Genomic DNA, 21,562 nt, shown 5'->3' with positions numbered 1-21,562 from the left:
GGGCTTGGGTTTTATTTTCTTTTTAAAAGATTGTTAACGTCTTTAATTTTCAGCTACTATATTGGATATTGTTTTACACTGCATACTATTTGAAGAAAAGTTAAGAAATCTGAGCGATAATATTTAAATTTTAATCTAACCTTCTGTACCAAACAGTAACTAATACTCTACCTTAATTCACAGGTTATACAAACCTTAAGTTGCTATTGACTTGGGATCTTAATTTGAGCTTCATGCAAGAAACTAAGGATTAATTTACTAGGTTTTCTTCAGCATAGTGATTTCTCAAGTAGATTTCCAATGCTCTAAATAACCACAAGAAGAGGGGAAAGAACCCAGCACAATGTAAGCTGAACATCCCATACAATGCGTGCTCTGCATCTTATAATGTTCTACCAATGGAACCAAGATGGCAAACGAAAGGAAGGCCTTCTGCAAAGCAAGGGCCTCCAAGCAGCGTGTCAGAAAGAAATTGTTTTTCTGCTTCTTTTGATGGGAGATGCTTTCAAGTCAGGAAATTAGAAACAGGTGTGCCAGAGGGCACACACACATCCATGCACCACACTGAAAAACACGCGTTTTCAATTTTCAGACATGAAAGAGACTCCTGTTGAATGGAAGGAGAAATGAAAATCTAGCTTGCTTTCTGCAAGCCATAAGCAGAGAGCTTATGGAGCTTTGACAAGCTGCCGGAGCCTGTCTAGCTATTGAGACATACAGTACCTCAACAAAAAGTGTTGGAACTTGTTTTAAAGGAGTACAAAATGGAAACTTGCATTACTCACATTCATTCAAGGATGGAAAAATTAATCTAGTTACTCCACTGCCAAAGTATGACTCTTCTCTTTTCAGAAGCTAAAGACAGAAGTTACAGGTTATCTGTATTTTATTATCTATTCCATACAGCAGAGTCTGAACCTAGTTCTATTAAGTTGTTTTAGCTTTGATGTTATTTTCAGTTACATAGTAGTGCCTAGAAGTCTCAGTTAACAAGTTAAAAAACTACTACTTCTACTTTATTTCCTGAGTAACTTCTAGTTAAGCCTAATGGGAACACAGTCAAACCTGTATTTTAGTCAGCTCTGGTTGTCATTACCAGCATCTCTAGAAAGAGCTGACTGAAAACTTGCAAGCCCATGATTTTAAAAAATAAAATACAGTACAATAAAAATATTTGTCTGGTAAGATACTGATACGGTTAGTTACATAATAAAATGAAAATTTAAACTCTAATGCTGAAAAGACTTAAACTGTTACAGTCTCACATAATGGACTACAGTACTAAATTAAAGTTGCGCAACTTTTAGCTTTTTGTACTTCTATCAGCTGCTGCATCTTGCCTTCACACTAGCAGGGGAAATTTTTAACTTACTGACTTGCTGCCAGGAAGAACACCTGCAAACAAAGTCCTGTCCAATTCCTAAAGCATTGATCCTAGAGGGATCAATGGAGCACATTCTTGTTGCAGACAGATAAGTCTTAGATGGTTTAACTTCCAAACCACCAGACACCTACTAAGAATATGCAAATGGAAATTTTTCAAAAGGTTGTAACATCAATAAATTTGGGTAGGTTTCAATGATAACCAAAGACAAATTCTACATCCAGACAAACTGTGTCTAAAGTATCTTCTCTAAGGAAAGGTGGGAAAACACTTTCAATACAATTAAATTCTTAATATGGGCAAAATAAAGTAAAATCACTCTGAAGAACAATGCAGCCAGGTTTTCTATGATTTTATAGATAAAAGAATAAAAAAGGATAAAAAGTTAAAACATGCCAAATGCATGAATCATTCATGTCTAAACAGTGGGAAATGCCAGGTAACTTTAACTATTAAAAAACCCTATTTGTTTCAATTACCATGAACAAGAAGAATTTCAGATATACGTCCAAGAGCAGTTAGAATGAAGAAAAAGTGTAGTTCCATTAAAGGGGGGGGTGGGGAGGGGGTGTTTCACATTTGTCTTTAGATTTAATATATTCTGAAAGATTAATCTCAGTTTAACTGAAAAGGAAAAAGCAAGCTCTTTTTTGCCTAGGTCTCCATCAGAAGCTTTGCTGCTATTGATGTCTTTGTAAAAATATTACACCTTTCCAAACTACATCACTTGTGTCATATAAAACTTACAGCAAAGGAAATAAGATAGTAGCTTATGTGTTAGCTAACTGAACGTATACAACCATTTTCTCCCAATCACAGAAAATTGTTTAAGACATAAAAAGAGAGTTCACTTTGCTGCTGTCTCCATTTCGTTTCATATCTTTGCACTTATTTCAAGCCATTTGGGAAAGGCATGGAAAATAGAAACAGGACTAACTGTTCAGAGCAGGAGACGGTGCTGCACAGCTGGCTGCTGCCCCAGGTTATGAACGCGCTGCTCTGTGAGTAGTGGGCTTTCTACAGGAGACTACCACTCTGAAAAAACCTGTGCAACTAAATGCAGTAATATACCGCAAGCATGAAGCCCAATTACAATTCCAAGAGGCAATAAGCACTCTTTGGTTGTTGCATCCATCCAGTCCTACTTCAAAACAACCCTTCCAAAGGCAATTCAAACCACCATTCTGATTATTTTGTGGACAAAACCCTCAGCTTTGAACACTGTGGCACTGTGTTTAATTGACTGCTTCTCAACGCTACCATTCCCACAAATCATCTCTGCCTGTTGCTTCCTCTCTCTTCACACAGCCTTGTGGTGGTACCGAGTTAGTTCAGACACCACATGCTACAGCACTGAAGCCTCCAACCAGCATCTGGACGCAAAGGCTGAACTCTTGACAGAAGCATTCACTTCAGAGGTAAATACTGATCTGTCTGGAGATAGACCTCTTTCTTCCTCTACCCTCTGGTTCACTGTAACAATGACATAACTCTCCTCCATATGCAGCTGCTTCATCTGTGATGCATTAAATTACCTATTATTCCCCAAATCTTACAGGACCAGACTGATTTTGAGAGATAATACATATTTCTACAAAGTGATTAACTGCATCATAAGATCTATCTCACAAAGCGTAGCTCAAACCATCTATACAGCATACAAGATTTGCATGTGAAATTCCGCTGGGCATTTGGAGCACAGACTCAGAGGGACACAGGCCAGACAGATAAACGGCACCTGCCCAGGTATCGGCAGTAACTGGATCCCAGCGCAGCCCCTACTGCCCTCAATACATGCGGACCACAAAGCCAACGTCCTACCTCACAAGTCAATTTCTTGGCATTAAAACTTCCTTGAAAAAGATTTACTCCACAGATTTGCACACCACTTTCATTCCTGTTGAAAATGAATTTTCAAGGAAGATTCTACAGTTCAGCGGCTTCCATAACGAGAGACCAAAGTGCTGGCTGAGTGCATAGCTCAACAGCCAAGTTAGCAAGCACAAGCCATCTCTCCATAGATGTAATTTCCTATTCTACCCTACCTGTTCCATCTTGCCAGCAAAGGCATCCATGTGGCACACAATGGACTGGAAAGAATAGATATGAACAAAAAGTAAAAATCTGAGCAGGAAAAAGCAGGGGGAAGAAGAGTGAATACGCTTACTTATTGATAAGGATTTCAAAGACAAGAGAACTCTCCTGGAGCAAGGGGCTGGACTAGATCATCTCCAGAGGTTCCTTCCAAGCTCAACAATTCTGTGATTCTTCACAATACAAAATGTGCGATTTTTCACTTCATGGAATGATGCATCATATATATATGTATATCCGACACAGTTTTTAAAGTACTTTGATGCAACCCCTAAAATGCCTTTATGAGAACAGAGGCCCGTGATTTTGCCCAGAGCGCTGAAGAGCCAGTCCCATATTATGATCTTGGCGAATTCACCAACACATGAAACTGTTAAGGGAGTCACGCACATCCTGCTTATTTACATACAGTCTGTGCACTTACTCCTAAAACACTGCTGTTATCTGTATCTGATTTTCTTTCAGTCAGGAACAGACTGGGCAGGGGAGAAGAGCAAGACATCATGAAAAGACTCTTCCCAGACTGAATCCTCAACTATACCTCAGTTTGGGTCCCTAAGTCTAGTATCCCTGCTCCTTTCTCAACAAAACACAACTTTGGGCTCAGTCCTGAATCCCAATTACACTTGTTAACATGCTTTATTTTTCTAAAAGAGCTCAATATATTTAAAGAGTCGACTCATTTTTCTTCAGGATTATAAACCGTAATTAGGTCCCATTTAAATTCTCGCTCAGATATCACATCACTGTACTGGTCTTGTATCAAATATTCTCCTCAAACGGATTCTAGTAAAAGCTGCAGACTTTGCAGCTTTGTGTTACAGAATTTCTGCATTTGGTAAATAATGCAAGACCTTCTGTCTATCTTCCAAAATGCAATATTAAAAGGTTTTCTGGCTTCAGTGGCTGATAGTCATACACGAAGCACACCATGCAGGCAGAATGGGTAAGAATACTTTCCACTACCTAGTCTTTGTGAAGATGTAAAAAGGAATGCAATACACTACTCTCAGTCTACATTTCCACTAAAAATTTCCACTTACAGATGCATTTCCAAAACCTCCTGCATTAGCTGTCATTGTACATTTTATATTTACCTTTATATTTTATATTTAAGGTTCTGCATATCCAAAGCTTATTACTATTTTTCAACCTATTTCCTAGGAAAAACACAGCCTGCTTCTTACCCCAGTAGTATTACTTTTGGCACAGTTAATTCACAATCATCACGGATATTCCAGCTGGGAAGGAGATTCAATGTCACACTTGATATTATTTTGAATGAGAAGAATATACACAGTCTTTGATTCATAATAAGTTCAGGAAAAAATAGGAAATGTTTTCTTAAAGTACAGCCAAAAAATGGACTATTGTTTCTCCTGCGGTTGGGCTTTGTTCACAAATGTTTTCCCTCCAAATAATACCCATCTTCCTGTGTTTACATTCATATACCAAAAAACCCCATACATAAAGAGTTCCAAGTGGCCTTACAAGCATGTTTTTGGACTCTTTTTTTCAGGAGGTGGTGGGGGTGTTTAAAGGGGAGGCTGTTTTGTTTGTGTTTGTATGTGTGCACAAAGGTGTGTACACATGCACGCATGAGCTTTCAAATACCAAAGATCTGGCTGCTACTATGTTGATGCAAAAACCAGTTTAGCTGTTACTTACTTTTATACTAATAAAGGCCGCTGGTAATGCTCATCTCGTTTAACAAACTTTGACTCAGTCTTTACCACCATTCCTGCATGGAATAGCACTTGCATTATCTTGTTAGATGTCACAGTTAAGGTTGCCCAGGTATCCTAGCTATGCCTGCAACTGAAACGTTCTTTGAGTTTCTTGAATTTTAATATTGGTTTTGAGATATTTACAGAATTCCTCTAATGTTTATCCTTCAGTTGCCAATAAAGTCCCACAACTGTACTTAAAAATGAAACAAAAGTCTAATATAATTCAGAGTTTATACACTGAAATGCCACCAAAAACCGATACATACAACAAAAATATCAGAAACATTTTACTTCTTTACACAGAAACTGAATTTTATACTGAAAGTTACAGAATAAACCTTGAATTTAAGGGCCTTTATATTCAGTCATTCCTAAGTTGCACCGTCTCCTCTATCCTGTCTTTAGAAAGCCTTCATCAGTTTATTTCAGTCCTTCCACCCCCTGTTAAACTATAGCCATAAAATTGGAGTTTTACAATATCTTGTATTTTATAAACCATGAAGTAACTTCTCAAAAAGCCAAAAAAAATAAAACCAAAGACAGTGTGGCTAAACAACAAGGCCAAGAGACTGTTAGAGGTAAGAAAATACCATTCAAAAAGTTGAAGTCATGCCCACACAAGTTCAGAAACACCACCTTTGGCACGTTCAATATAAAATCATGATAAAAATGGCCAAAAATATTTGAGAAACAACTTGCTAAAGGCATAAGAACTAATACCAAATCCTCCCTGAACATGCAAAAGCAGGAAGCCTGCCAGCATCCACAGGGCCAACAGAAGATCAAGATGTAAAAGCATGCCTTCAAATAATACGTGACCATTGAAATAAAGCCACATGAATTTGGAAGCACTTTCAATGAAGTACTTTTATGGCGATGCCTTCCCCCGACACCTTGGTGAGTTTTTTTAATGAGGAAGGTATTGAAAGATATGTCTCAAACTGAAGCTTCAATAGAAGGATTTTAGAACAAAATCAATGAAAATTCAAGAATAATGCCTACTGTGTTACTAACTGTGGCATTAAAACTAACACTTCTCTTTGTCCAAGAAAGCTTCTACAAAGGTCAAACCATCACAGAATAAGAAAAACATTAGCAGAAAATATTAAACAACTGGTTTTCCAAGTACATAAAGAAATGGGAAATCTTGAGAAAGTCATCCTGACCTATTAAAAACAAAGATATCTCCAGCTTATAAAGTCCCAATATCACAAATGGCTAGAAGCTTGGATAACACAGCGGAGATGTTTTTCTCAGTCCTGTCCCTTCCTTTGAGACCTGCAAACAACCCTCTGCCTGAAACAGGACACCAATCTGGAGCTCTAGTTCAATCCAACGTGTCCATTCTTACGTTCCTACCAATTTCATATGGATTTCAATATGCAAGAATTTGTATTCTGGATACTTTCAATTACTATTCCAAACTCTCCTTTCCCCACACTGTTCAACCTCTTGCCTCCAAAAGCTAAAGACATAAGCAATTTCATAAGAATGGAATCAAAATAAATCACAAAACCTGGCCTTAAAGACTGCTTGTGGAAACTAATGGCAAAGAAGATCCTTTTTCAAGACTACGTATAAGGGCCTGATGTAGCAAACTCTCAAGGCTTGAATTTCTATCCCCAGCTATCACTAAAAGAAGTTGAAAAGTCTAAACCAGCACAAAGGTGAAACTGTTTATTCCCCAAAGAATCCTTAAAGTTAAAATTTCATTTAACACCTATTATAATAATTTTGAGCATACTTTCGATAAAGCTTTAAGGGAACCAGAGTCAAACATTTCTCATCATTCGCAACTTTTTTTTTTTAAATGTGATTTGATGAATCAGCTATTCTGTGAAGTCATTTAAGAATAAACTTAGAAGTCTACACATAGAATACTCAACACACACAGCAACCAAAGCCTAATTTTCTCCTTAGAAAAAACAAAAAATCTCTGCAGAAAACGTTAGGATTAATTTAAGCCAAAATTACCACTTAAAAACAAATTAAAATGAAGATACGTGAAATTAAAACAATAAAACGTTATATTGTGAAAACCACAGAAATCTAAACTGATTGTAAATTTATTTTATGGACATATTTCAAGTGCTTTTACATACAAGCATGTATGCCTGTACCTAAAATGAAACATGAAACGAATTTGCATGCACACATAGTTTTTATTTATACATAACATACAAGTTTCATTTGTTGCTGGTTTTCTAAATGTATGTCCACACAAAACCAGTTTACAAACCTACAAGAGGCGGGTATAATCACTATTGCAAATACAGTGTAATCTGATTTTAAGTACATCAAGTGACAACACTTACCTTCTCTTAGGAAGCACTGTCAATCTTAAAGCTCTCCAAATCAAGGCATCTTCTAGAATTTAGGCAGTACCTTTATTTTCTAAAACTTTCATCCAACAATGATATATTTTAACATATTATTTTCTTGCTTAAGCCTTGCCAGTATCACCTTTTGAATATTTGCAGATGTTTATGCTCCCATTCCCATCTCCTGTTGTGATCCAGCCAAGTTGTAAGTTTCATTCTTTCAGCCTTTCCTATAATTTAATTTTTCCATCCTTCTACCACTTAATTAACTTCATGGTTCACATTGTTGTATGCTCACATTTTAAACAAAAGTCAGGCATCAATGTATTTTAAAACTGCACTAAACATAAATTGCATTATAAAATAAAACATTATGAGCTTCTGAAAATGGAAAGAATGGTATTGATTACAGAAGAGTTCTCACTTCCTGCAAACACTTATATCTCCCTCCCTCTCTCTCTTTCTCTCTCTCACACACACACACTTTAAAGGAAAACCAGAAACAAGAGTTTAATTAAACACCACTAGTCTGAATTTAAAATCACTGAATAAACAGATGGCCATGCTTCATAGACTTCCAGCAGTTTATTTCAATTAACTGGGATTGGTATTAATGTAATATCATGGAAGTTATAAGATTTGGACCAAATAAACATATGCATATACGTGTGTGTGTGTGATAGTTATAAATAGAATAACATTAAAATATTTACCACTGTATAAAATTGGTACCAGCAAAAAGAAAGGAGGCTTCTATTTAAGGCCATCATTAAACCCAGACATCTCCTTTAAGTGTATCAGGATGCTTGCCCACACTTGCATAGACTTCAAACCCAGCTGAGTTTGTACAGAACAGTTTAAAAAAAAAATTAAATAAAGGCATCCTTCTCAGCTTTTCCACAAACAATCTCTAATACTGGACTTACACTCACAAATTATTATGGTCTCCAATACTGCAAAATTTAAATATATTTGCTTACATAGGTAAGCATTTATTAAACTGAAATCAATACTCAATGTTCCTTGAGTAGAGGGATCTTCTGACACTTCTGCATTCAGCAGAACTTTCCTTTGCATAAGTACTAAAAAGGATACTTGCCATTACTAACTTTGAATTTAAGGGTGAACATCCACACAAATTTTCTACAGTGCAAGACAGACTTAAATACAGAGGAAACTCAAAAGGTTTATGACTTCAAAAACAACAAAGGATACTTCTGATGCTCTTCAGTCTCTGTCAAATTGTAGTTCTACACCCTATTACCTTGCTCCCCCAACTTTCTGTAACAGGACTCCAACCGTGCAGTACTCTTGGCATATAGTTAACATTACCTAAATCTGAACTCCGCAGATTTTTTTTCTTCTCTCCCTATGCTGAATGCTGACAACACTATTAAGCAGCGGTTGGTCCAAACCATAAATTTTGCATCCTGGTATAAGCATATATGAAAAAGTATTACAAGTTGTTTTTCTGTTTGGGACTGTTCATATAACTTGGAAAAAAACCCCAGAGATATGAAATGCAGTCCTTTCAACTGCTTTTATGTGGAAGTTGCAAAGTAAAAGCAACTCCTGCATAATGTCACCTTAAGGCTTCTGTGTTCTATAATATTCCCCCAGTATTGTGTAACAACACAGTTATCTTTTTAATGTCTGTTCTGGACAAGTTAAAAACATCCTGGCTTACATTCTCCAATCTTACATTGCAGTGTGAGCTACCTTCCTAGTTATCTTTTAGTTGGTTTTGTGGATTTTTTTTTTTCTTTCTTGTTTTTGCTCTTTCTTCAGTCCTGTTACGTTTAGTAAATCTGTTAACAAACTTGTTAACAAACTGTTATCGCCAGTGCTCAGCATGCCAACTGATTGAACAGCTCTGTGTGATAGCTGGCTGATAGGCATCAAATGAACAAGATACTTTTGCACATGCAGGATCCCAAACCTTCCAAAGAACAGAAGCTACCCTAACACATTACTTTCACAATATTTGAATAAATGTTTTCCAAGACATTTATTCTAGTAATTTGGTTTCGCCTTTTCCCCTTCCTTTTGAGAAAGAAAGAGATGAAGAAAAAATTCACTTAAATTTTCACTTGAAACAGTAATTAAGTATTTCGGAGGGAAAAATGCTGTTTGTAGCATTCTTGTATCCAAGGGACCCTTTTATGATAAAGGACTCTCAGTTATCTTAGTCCTTTACAGAAGGCTTCCAGTCACAGAGGCATTCTGTGTTTAACACAGTATTAGGGTTAAACAGTACTTCTTTACAGAAGGACGGGTCACTTAATATGTAACAAATACAGTACATCCTTTCAGTGCAACACCAAATCTTTTAAACAGTATTAAAAAACATCACATGGTTGTTAATTAAGCAAAAAGACAAATATAAGCAACCAACAGAGATTACTTCATGGATTTAAAGACAGTACTGACATATATATATTTATACTTATATGTAAAGAAATGATACAAAGTAGAATGTAGTCTGGAAATAATGTTAATATTTTAATTCACCATTCATAGAAAAAATCATTTGGAATTTCTAAACTAATTAGAGAAAGATAGCAACTTTTTGAAATATTTATAAAAGTAGTAAATACCTGAAGTACTCACAGCAGTGGAGTAAGGGGTATGAGCTCCTGTATTTTCAGCCCAGCAGCCACAACCATAAAGAGCTGCCTAAGGAAAGAAGTGCACCTCTCATAAATTTAAGTATACAAGGTTTTTAGTTTGTTCCCTTCCCTTAAAAAAAACCAACCAACCACACACCACCACCCCAACCAAGCAGACAAACAAGAAAAGTCCAAGTATTAATATAAAAGATAAATAAGAAAATCATTAACAGTCAAGATTGCAATTCCAATCCATGTTAAATACACTTCATAAGAGAACTGCTTTTAGGACAGTGGCAAAAGTCAAGCAAAAATACAACTGTGCAGCAATGGACACTCCTGATGCACCTCAAATTCCCTCACCTAGTAACAACAAAGAATGTGTTCTTTTAATACCTTTGTCACTTCTACCAATTCACAAGACCATTTAAAAATTAATCAAGACAGCTTCCCTTTCATATTCATGAAAATCTTATTTAAAAACTCTAAGCATTTAAGAGACTATTTGTGGTATTAAGGAGGTATTTAAGCCCAAGAAAATAACTTATTAATACCTCTGGCAAAAGGTAACTAACTACAGAACAAATTCTTACCTATCAATGTTTTATAACACTGATGGAGGACACTAAAAACAAAACTTGCTTTCCAATTCTTTCGAAGTTTAATGGGAAGGAAGGGAGAAGATCAGTTTGCTATCACAGCTCTTGCTTACTATCACATTTGCTCGTGACACTGAATGGTCATTCCTGACTGAAAACGTATAATCACCTGACCAACTCTTCCAGGATGCTTTAGTGCTAAACCTCCACTGGAGACAGCAGCAGCGACATTTCCTTCTTGGTCAACAACAACTGCACCAACTGTATCCAATGTTCCTGAGTCATTCTCCTGCAGGACACACAAACAGAAACAACTAGTAAAAATAGTATATTAAAGTCAGATTATACTTCTTAGGAATGTGCAAACTAACGCGCACAAAATCAAGTGACAGGCCTATCAACAAAACTGATTTGTTATCATGCATATTGTACCAATTATGCTGCCATAATCTTCCCAAAATTCCCTCTTGCCTCAGACAGGACCTGAAGAAAACGCCTCTGGAAACAAGAAGGTAATAAACATCTGAGAACTCATGCAATGCTCAGATTACCTGCCTTCACTCACAAAAGTGCCAAAAATGCTGTTTTCTTAGTCGTGAACACTAGTCCACTAAGAAATGATTCAGCAACTTATTCCAAAGATGCCGTATCAAAAAGCCTTTCCCAAAAGCTTTGAGATGGCATTTTCAGAGACTGACTTTTAAAGCTAAGTATGATTTTAAAAAAACCAAACAAAACAACAAAACAAACAAACAAAAAGTCCAAAAGAAGCAGCCTACCATGTAAAGAGAACATTCTGATATTCTGAGCGAGACAGTAGATAGAGGCCTTGAGAAGAAATCTTCCCAGGACAGATTCTTTCTCCCAGACTTGTTCTCAATTCAGCAGTCTTTAGTGACTATCTAGTTGAAACAAATTACCCTTTGCTCCCTCTGGCTCACTAGAAAAGCGTCCTTACTTCCATCACTTCTGAGGCAGATTTGCTCCCCTAAGAGCAGGGGTCTTTCAGCATTCCCTCCTGATGCGACCTCTCTGCCTGCTGTCTCACAAACACTTCAGCTGTCTCACCCTGGACCTTTCCATACTCCCCCCTCCCTTCCTTAATACACCACGTTCAGGCACTCTAAGAGAAAGAGCAGATTTCCCCTCTCTGCCTAGGTTTGCCCTAGATTCCCCTCTCTGCAGAATGCAGGGCAAGGCATTCTGAATTCATGCCCAATCACACACTTTTGATGGGACAGAGCATGCAGTGTACATAAAATAAAATAAGCAAAACCGGTACATCATCCATCACATACTCCAGAGATGAAAGCTGCTGTTGCACAAGCCCTCAAGCCTTTAGCTGATCAATCTTTCCTGTATAAAAACTTACCTGCATTAAAAGAATCTTACATGTTAAACTTACCCAAGCAAATAATGCCAAAGGATATTAAGTTATTCATATAAATGCATATTTTCTGGACTAGGATCCAGAGGGAGGAAGAAAAAAAAATACACCCAACTATTCAGCTTCACATTATCAAGTTCCCATCGTTAATCAAAATTTCCTTGGGCATACAACAGCACTTATCAAGTAGACTCATGCTGATGATACTCTGGCCACACCTAATTTTAACAGAGTTAACACTTGAGTTAATACTGTACCAGTCTTAAAAATAAAAATACGCAATGCAGAACTACAGTGGTTTATAGGTTTTTTCAAGCAACTCGAACTCCGATGCAGGATTATCATCTTGGCTTTCACCCAGAGTAACAGTAAATTTCTGCTCTTCACCTATACCTAGGTCTTCCTGAACAAGTTCTATACTCAGAAGCTGGCACTAACCACATACAATATTAAAACAATGTCCTAACACTAAAGCAGAAAAACTGCTAAAAGGCAGAGGTGAAAAGTTACAGAACTGGGGGTCTCAGCTGGCACTGGGAAGAATAGTTAAGTTAAAAAGCAGAGGAAGGTAAAAACCAGGATCAGGGAAGGTAGGAAAATGAAAGGTAAAAGGAAATTTGAGGAGTGGAGCAAAGGGGATAAGAAAAGAGCGAGTTCCCTTCCAAATTGTAAAGATAAAAGAAAATTAAGGAACTCTTCCTTAACTTCTCACAGGCAAATGTATTTCACATCTCCCAGGACTGCCAGCCACAACCTAATTCAGGTATTATTAACCCAGTTAGAACAATACTATTCAGTGGATTAAAGAAATCTTAAGCAGAAGAGCAGGCTGCTGACTGATCCTTGGAGGTTTTCAAGATCAGACTGGATAAAGCTCTTCCCAACAGGAATTTTCCTATGATCTTATGATTTCTGTGTAGAGAAGAACTACTAATATGATGCAGGTTTTGTTGTTCATCCCCTGCCCCCTTTTATCAAAGGAAATTATACCCACAACAAAAAACTTGATTAATAGACAGCCATAGATATGAAAATCAAGCCCGTCAAAGTTAGGAAATGCCAGAATTAAGGCCACCTGTGTAATCTTAATTCATCTCAAATCAAACACTTGGGGCTTCCATAATGAACAAAAATACATTTTAGAAGGATGAGGCTCAGTATGGATCAGTATGTTTTCCATATCATCTGACAGCAAAGAAAAAATGCTTGCAGCCGCCTTTGCAGCATCTAAAACTATTTGCTGGATCTGCCATCCATCTTCCACTTTAGCTCTCACGTGCATAAAATATTTGCCTTCAGTAGCTATATTACTAATTCCTTTTTTAAAAAGATATTTTAATCAAAAAACCACAAGCATTTACAAGTATATGTTGCATGGAAACTTTCTTCACCATTACTTCCTTTAGAAGATCAATTTCCTATCGGTATTTGCTGTCAATTCAGTAGTACAGTTTGCTTGCTTTGGCTTTTTTTAATTCTAGATGGGGCAACTTAAGAGGCTGGAAATCTTTAAGGGAAGCTTTTTTTTAACCTGGCCCACACAACCAGCCTTCTGAAATAAATTTGTGTCACTGAAGCAAAGAAATTCCATATTTTCCTTACCAGTAACCTAAGTTTGGGATTTTTTTGTGATCAGAGAAAGAATCACTGCTGCTGTTATATCTAGCCTTACTCAACAAACTGAAAACCAGTGAGACCAGTTCTATTCCATATTCAATGGGAAGAATCCATTGTTGGATCTATTCTAGACCTATTTTTATGTTTACTCGCATTTCAGCATCACTGACTTCACACACAAGTGACACCATGAATCGATTCTGTAGGTCAATACTAAAAGTCTTCTACACACGTAAACTGTACTGACAACCCCACGATTTCTGAACCAGTAAATGAAGAGCTCATCACAATTTAACAAAGGAACTTTCTATATTTCTCCACACAAATAGGCATTATGCACCTGAGTTCCAGGAAGAATGCACCTGGTGAGACTTTTAATGTCACACATTTCATCTCTTCAAATCATATGAATGTTGAAAAATACAGAATCCTGTCAAGCTAGTACCAAGACAATCAAAAGAAATTTTAAACACCACAATTCACGAAGTTTGAAGTCCAAATTATATATGGGTTCAGCAGGGACTAAATGAGATCCAGCTTGCTTGTCCTTATCTTTTCATGTATTTGATTCATTAATTTAGCACCTTAGATTTTAAAATTTTGCAAGTTCCAAAGGAAACTCGATTATTACTTGGTGGTATTTGTTAACAAATTCCGTATCTGATTTCAGCTAATGATTTATACTAACATGTCCATTGCAAAAGCAGTTTGGGGGTTTTAACAATGCAGTATTGCAACCTAAACCCAATCTATTATGTAGTTAATATTTTACATGGAAACAACTGAAATCAATGTGAAAAGTAAGATTTCACATTACTTTATTTGTACCTTGCGACACGCATGGAAGTTGATTTCAAGAAATCATGGACCAAATATTCAAACCTAGCTAAGAACATGCACGCAAAGCATGAAGATGCTCATCTGCACAAATTAAGAGTTCTGTGAAGTATTTTAGAAATCTCATCCTTCCCTTCTTCCGCACGTAACACCCCCACCACCCCCCAGTCACTACTTTACAAGCCCCTGAGAAAGAAACTAACGGTTTAGAAGAGCTCCACCCAGTGCCCGCTGAAAGACATCTACACACAGGGCCTTCTCCCTCTCAATTTGAGATTGTTCTGAAATTCCACGAACAGTAATTACCATTAAATCTCACCTCTGAGCATCGTAACTGACAAAATGCAAATTGCATCAGACTGAAGCAATTAACATCTATATGCTATTACCCAACCATCCACACAAATACATAGCATTTTAGATTTTATGATGATTAGATCAAGTAGATTCCCCTAAAAATATGGTTTTCTACAGTATCCCTCTACTGAAAACAGAACAGGGCCACGCATGTATCTTCTAATATGTCCCGTGCTGTCTCTTTACAGATCAAGTGGGAACAGAGAGGAGCAACTTGCTCCTGTAGAATTTGATTTTTCGTTTCTATTTCATTTTGAAAACCTAAACTTCCTCTAAGGCTGCGATTACCTTCTACTCTGTGGAGAATACAGGCAGTTCACGTTGATAGCATGGTTTGCTTTTCACCCCCTGCTCCATGGACAGGCTGTGCCCAGAAAGCTGACAAATGCGGTGTGTTACGTTACTGGATTACTTACCTGTGAGTAGAGCTCTATTTGATCACCTCCTTTACCTACCATCATTGGCCTTTGGGGTCTCCCACAAGTGCTGCACAGGACTCTGGAGCCCTTGAAATTTCAAATTGCAGGTCGGTAAGCTCATGCATTGGCATATGTTTCAAGCATTGACTTGCCCCTTATTACATGAACATCAACACTGTAGAGACCCCTCCTCCCTCAGATACATTTTAATGCTGTTAGTTTCACAGGGAGGTATGTGAAAATCCTGTAAACAGGAAAAGTTCCAAAATGAGTAACTAAATTTCTTCACCCCTCTCTCCTTACTTTCTTTCCAGGTTAGCTCCTTGAAAATAGGAAAATTAGGACCTTGCTAGGGAAAACTTATCTAAGAACACAGAAGATAAATGCCTTATTTATCACTGGTTTGCATTTGCACAGACGACAGAGAATAAACTTCTTTGCCAGTTCTGTGGGATGTATATGTTATTTTATCAACATACGCAACTACATAAGGCAGTGGTCAGTCAGCTTAGCAAAGCAAAGAGAAATGACCATACCAAAAGCCTACAGGCCCCAAATAAAGCATAGGCATTCAATATAATGAGCTATATTTTGATATTCAACAGCTAACACAAATACCGTGATTGACATTCTCAAGTGGTAAACAAAGGCTCTAAATGCAAACTGAGAGTGAGGGGAACGGAGGGAATCCTGATAGTTTTGTAGTACAAGTAATATGGGCCAGGTCAATGCTAGATGCATGCACAGATGCACATGTTTACCTACCTGATATTTCAAATTTCACCAACTCCAGCTCCATAACGCAGTGCGCTCAGGAAACATTAAAAAGTGGGAAACAGTGACAGAGATCCCAAGCTAAAGAAAATGTTTCGGTAAATAATTATCTGTTTGTGTTTACATTTGTCATATTTCCAGTTCAAAATGAGCAAAGTATTTTTCATAGCACAAGCAAGACAGAAAGTGACAGTTTGGTTTTTAAATGGCAAGGCAGAATGTTTTAACCGCACCAAGTTACCACTGTATCATCTAAACATTAGGATGGTCAAGGAGAAGTGACTTCTGATGCTACATTACTCTCATTGTATACAACATGAAACTTATCAGCAATCAGCTGTAAGTTTAGGATGACACAACAAAACGTTAAACAGAAACTAACCTTTTCATTTGATTGTCTTCTTTTCTTTAGTTGAATGAGATCTGTTTCCACCTTTTCGGCCAACTCCAGTTTCCTCTTGTTCCTCTTAAAAGCTGCTAAACTAAACCCTATAAAAATAGTTCAAAAGCATTTAACTTAGTAAAATTTACTTAATTAAGCAAATACTGATAAGTTGACATTTTGGAGGTCTCATCCCCCACATTTTTACCGATGCAAAAAGCATCAATAAAAAAGCCAACAACTAAGTATTTAAGTTTCTGTACAAGGTGCTTACATCTCTTTCTAAGTTAAAAAATTCTACTATTTTCAGCAACAGCGATGAGTAAAATATCTAGTAGAAACAAGCTGCTGAACACATATGGAAGCTATGTTGGTCTAAATATCTATTTGGCAAAGAAGCAGCACTACACAGAAGAGAACGGAATAAGTGGCTTGTGTTAAAATTATTGTTTTTGACTGCTGACAAGTAAATAGATACCATGTGAGCTCATTCTGATATCCATAAAATTAGGCTACTATTTTATTACCTTAATTGCATATCTGTATGTTTACCCATATATTTAAAGCCACACAATAGTCTACCAATATTTTTATGTTCCATAATCCAACACAGTCTAAAGACCACCTAGGTCTTGAAAAGACAAACATATATTTTCCACATCCAAGTCCCACATTCAGAAAGGAAGTGTTCTCTAAAGTGGAGTAAAAAAAAAAAAAAAAAAAGTAATGCTTAAGAGACCAAAATGACATGTTCCCATTTTAGAAGTTTCATTTCATGAAAAAATTGCAGATATTGACATATTTAGTTTAAATTAGTTTTCACTTGATATTATCCACAAATTGTTTTAACATCCTGTTTGAAATGTAGATAAAAGAGGAGGGGGGGGAAAAAAGTCTTTTGTCACTTGTTTAGTCAAGCAAAATCAAGCTATTAGGAAAGCAGAGGTATACATCAGTAAGTTACAAATTCAGTGGAAATTGAAAAGCACAGGTTCCCTATTCAATCTATAAGCCTCTAAGTAATTTTAAATAAAATTCTGAATATAGCTACATCACCATTATTCAGAAGACTGGAACAGCTGCAAGAACAGTCTATGAATAAAATCAATATTGCACAGCCAACAGAACACAAAGCTTTCATTTACAGTTCTCACAAAGTACACAGACAGTGAGTATTTTATTTCTTTGAAAAAGAGCATTCTTTATTTCTTTGGCATCATGCAGGTGCCAAAATCACCCAGTGAACTCTCCTTTAAACCTGTTTTTAAGTACATAAAACTGGACCTTAAACTACCACGGTTATTCAAGTATAAAATGTAAAAGTAATGAAAAAGCTGGCATTCCTCTCCAAAAACCCAATGAATACCAGTTTCTTAAAACTGTAAACACATATTAATCTGCCATCACCAGAAAGGAACTCTTTTTACCATACAGAGCTGATTAACGTGGCTACTTTGGACAACACTTTTCTATGTTTAAAATTAGGTCCAAGAGGTAAAAAACAAACACTTGATAAGGGGGAGCAGGCACAGAATCATTTTAGTCTAGTATTAATTGGGAGCAGGGAGGAACAAAAACCACTTGCATAGATCAAAAATTTACTAAACAGAAGTGCCCCACAATAAATCAACCCAGCACACTGTTTTTAAGAGAATTTTTAAACAGGAGAAAGTTGACATGACTTCAACAAATACAGCGAATACCTATGGGCAGAGCCACAACACGGTAAGCAAGAAGGGTGCCCGGCCTTGGTACTCATCAAAAGTAGGTATCACATGGGAATAAACCTCCCTAAGCCTGGTACCTACTGCTGCCATTGCTTCCTGCCAATTCAGAAAAAAGGTGTACCTAGAGAAGCAAGACAAATACAAGCGTGCAGGAGCCCGTACAAGAAAACCTGAATATGAGAAGTTTTCCTTGTACTGCAGAATCTAATGCTAGCACTGCCCTCAAAACCTTCTGCAGTATTTGCATGTTCACTAGTTCAAATATGTGCACAAAGATCACATCACACAAACTAGAGAACACATGGGCTCATTCCAAGTTGCCCTGCCAGCTACACGGAGTGCTGCTATACGGCCTCTCAGCATCATCACTCCAACTACACCTTGGTTGCTACTTATCCTGCCATTTTTTCCACAACATGTGAAATTTTCCAAGCTTAAGAGAGATTTCATTCACTTAAATCCTCAAGTCTCTAGCTAAGCACTTAATTTTCAAAGTTTACCTTATGCTTTAAGATCGTTCATCTTTTCAAAACAATAAAAAAATGAAGATTTGCTTTGAAGGATCTGATTGTTAACATTGTTAACACTAACTTCTTATCTGCATTGTTAATTCAAAGTGGTATCAGTAAGCTAGGAAATCTAGGGCAGAAAATAAGTCATTATTAACAAACAAGTACACATTTTACTAGGTAATAAGCAACACTATGTAAGAAATTAGGCTTGCAATGTACCACCTTGTCCACATTTACAGAATGGATGAATCTGTCCTGCAAAGCAGTAATTTTGGCTAACAAAAACCTGTGCTTAGTCCCCAGGTGTCAGAAATATTTTCAGTTCCTGGGTACCTCAACTGCATGCTGGGGTAAAGACTTCTCCTACGTTCTCTCTCTATTGCTTTTCTTTCTTTGCTCATCTCAGATGTGGGAGAAGTGCTGCAGTGCATCAAGGACTGTTTTACTAGATGATCACATATCCAGAGCCCCAGGAGATACTGTGGCATGCATTTTTTGCTTATCTTGGACCAAGCCAGACAGATGAAGAAAGTTTTCTAGTAACATACAATGATGTAGGTTGGAAGGGATTTTAGGTCATGTAATCCCAACCTCCTAGGAGAACCAAGTTCAGTTCAAAAGGGCTGTATAGAAAGTTCTCAAGTTTTTAGTATCTTCAAGGATGGACAGTTCACAGCTCCTCTGGGCCTCGATTCCAACATGTGACCAAACCCATGTTAAAAAAAAAAACAACTTTTTTTTCAAATTAGTCAAAACTTCACATATTTTAATTTATGTCAGTCCTCTCTGATCCTATCCCTGTGCATCACACACCACCATAACTAATATACCACTTAAATGCTCAAATCCAGCACAGCCTAGGTTAAGGAAGCTAGCACGTGTGCCTAGTAAAGTACAAACCTTCCCAGCTCCTCCATCACAATATCTACAAAATCTAATCATCAGCTTCTATCACAACAGACTCTAGTATTTGACACACTGGAAAGTTCACACTGTTATACTAGAGAGAGGTATTAGAGAGGTACCAGTCATGGTTCTGAACTTCCAGATGATATGAATTTTGATCAGGAACAGCTGAGGGTCTGGGGCATGTGTCGTTGTGTTTTGGGGAGGTTCTTTTTCAGGGGTGAAGGACGGTAGTTTTTTTCACTATCATGCCTCCCCCCTTCCCAGAGTTACTTATATGAATTAACATATTAATTCAATCACTCTGAAGTTTTATTCAGTTTAGCATGAAAGGTCACCCCTTTCCATACTGTGAGTGAAAGAATGTCTATTCAGACCTCCCCTAGAGTGGAAATTCTTGTGCTCAGGCTACATTCAACTTCAAAGAGTCATTAGGATTAACTTTCATATGAAAGTTAAAGATTTTGTTTTAGCAAGGACTGATGAATAACTGCCTTTCATTATTTAAGGAAAATAATTATCATCAGTAATTATCAATTCCTCCTAGCCGATAAAATAGCTAATATCTCCAAAGTGACCAAAGAATTGTGAAATAAAGGACCAGCCTGTAAAACAAAACCCAGCGATTTGTTTTCCTCTGAGATAGACTTAACGCCCAACTTCAAATGATCAGTTAAATATAAAATGCCTTAAATTTGATTTTTTTCCCAGAATAAGGGAATAAAGACTAATAGCAAGTGAAAGGCTGCCTGCCCTCAGTTTACTCCTGGCTTTGTAATGTTCTACCTAAATAAAACCACTATAAATGCCATTAAATTGGCTAGTACTCTGGTTGCTTTGTCTTGCTCTACTAGTGACAAAGAAACTTGAAAACAGAAGTAAGCTTCACACTAACAGAAAGAAAGATGAAATTAAAGGTTTCTGAAAACATCCTGTAAGTTTGGTTCTTGACAAAGAATATATTCTGGGGTTTTAAGTTCAATAAAACTATGAAAAAAATATGAACTAAAAAAATATCCAGGATTCAAATGTGCTTGGTTAATGATGCATGCATAACATGGAACAATAACCTACTGAAAACTTGTTTTGACAATAAATGCTATACACAGAGGAAAATACCTATGCACAGTTTAATTTCATAATTCACATTAAATCTAAAACAAAAACTCACCTTTGTGGTGCAAGGATGCTAAGAAATTTCATTTGTCCTAAATGACAGTGCAAAAACCCACTCTCACCTTCTCCAACAAGACAACATATCCCAAGCTTGAGAAGAGGAAAAGGACACAACACAGTGCTGAAGACAGGCATGTTTTCCTAAAACAAATGCAATATAGCTACATCAGCCTGATGTTGCCTGAGCCGAGAAGAAAGGGAAGCAAGAGGTAGAGCTTATTGACTGGGGAGGGGAGGAAGCTAGAAAAAGAAAGGTAAGATGGAATTTTAGTTTGAAAATTCTTGGATCACAGCTCAGAGGAACTGTTACTGGAACCTATGGAAAGGTATTTAGTATAACATCCTTTGATTTTCCTCAAAAATTTAAAATGAAAATCCAGTATGTGCATTCAGATAAAACTCCCTGAAAAAACAATTACTAACCTACACAGTAAGAGCATGTACAGTCAAACTCACTCTTAAAAGAACTGCGTCTCAGAAGCTACAGAGTACAACCAGCCATTCTGGTTTGCTTCCCCAGTTATGGATTGTATATACTGTCATAAATAAAACTACTTCAGAGCTGCTGGGAGAGGAACAAAAGGAGAACAAAAAAACCCACAGCTTTACAAATTCATTGTCTGTTAGTGTTTAAACACCATGCTCAGGCCTCATCCAGATTAGAGACATGTAATGACTGACAAAAAAAGCCTATCAGAACTAGAATATTATTAAAAGCTCAGGGCTTCACT

The 21,562-nt window shown here is 37.0% G+C and overlaps 1 protein-coding gene across 4 annotated transcripts in view; it reads right to left on the bottom strand.

Moving 5' to 3' along the window:
* The window catches only part of TASP1 (taspase 1), an 87,872-nt gene that overhangs the window by 35,649 nt on the left and 30,661 nt on the right, over positions 1–21,562 (bottom strand). For 2 of the 4 annotated variants that reach the window (XM_056357289.1, XM_056357290.1), the window contains exons 8-11: positions 16,511–16,617; positions 15,391–15,441; positions 10,907–11,026; positions 10,127–10,205 (exon numbers count right to left, since the gene is read on the bottom strand). In XM_056357289.1, coding sequence (XP_056213264.1) covers positions 10,127–10,205; positions 10,907–11,026; positions 15,391–15,441; positions 16,511–16,617 — 357 coding nt within the window. The remainder of the gene's footprint in view (positions 1–10,126; positions 10,206–10,906; positions 11,027–15,390; positions 15,442–16,510; positions 16,618–21,562) is intronic. The other 2 variants (XM_056357291.1, XM_056357292.1) reach the window with 1 other exon arrangement.

The sequence above is a fragment of the Falco biarmicus genome, chromosome 12 (assembly GCF_023638135.1).
Source record: "Falco biarmicus isolate bFalBia1 chromosome 12, bFalBia1.pri, whole genome shotgun sequence".
NCBI lineage: Eukaryota > Metazoa > Chordata > Aves > Falconiformes > Falconidae > Falco > Falco biarmicus.
The sequence above is the reverse complement of the archived record's forward strand: the minus strand, read 5'-3'. Positions and strand labels throughout refer to the sequence as shown.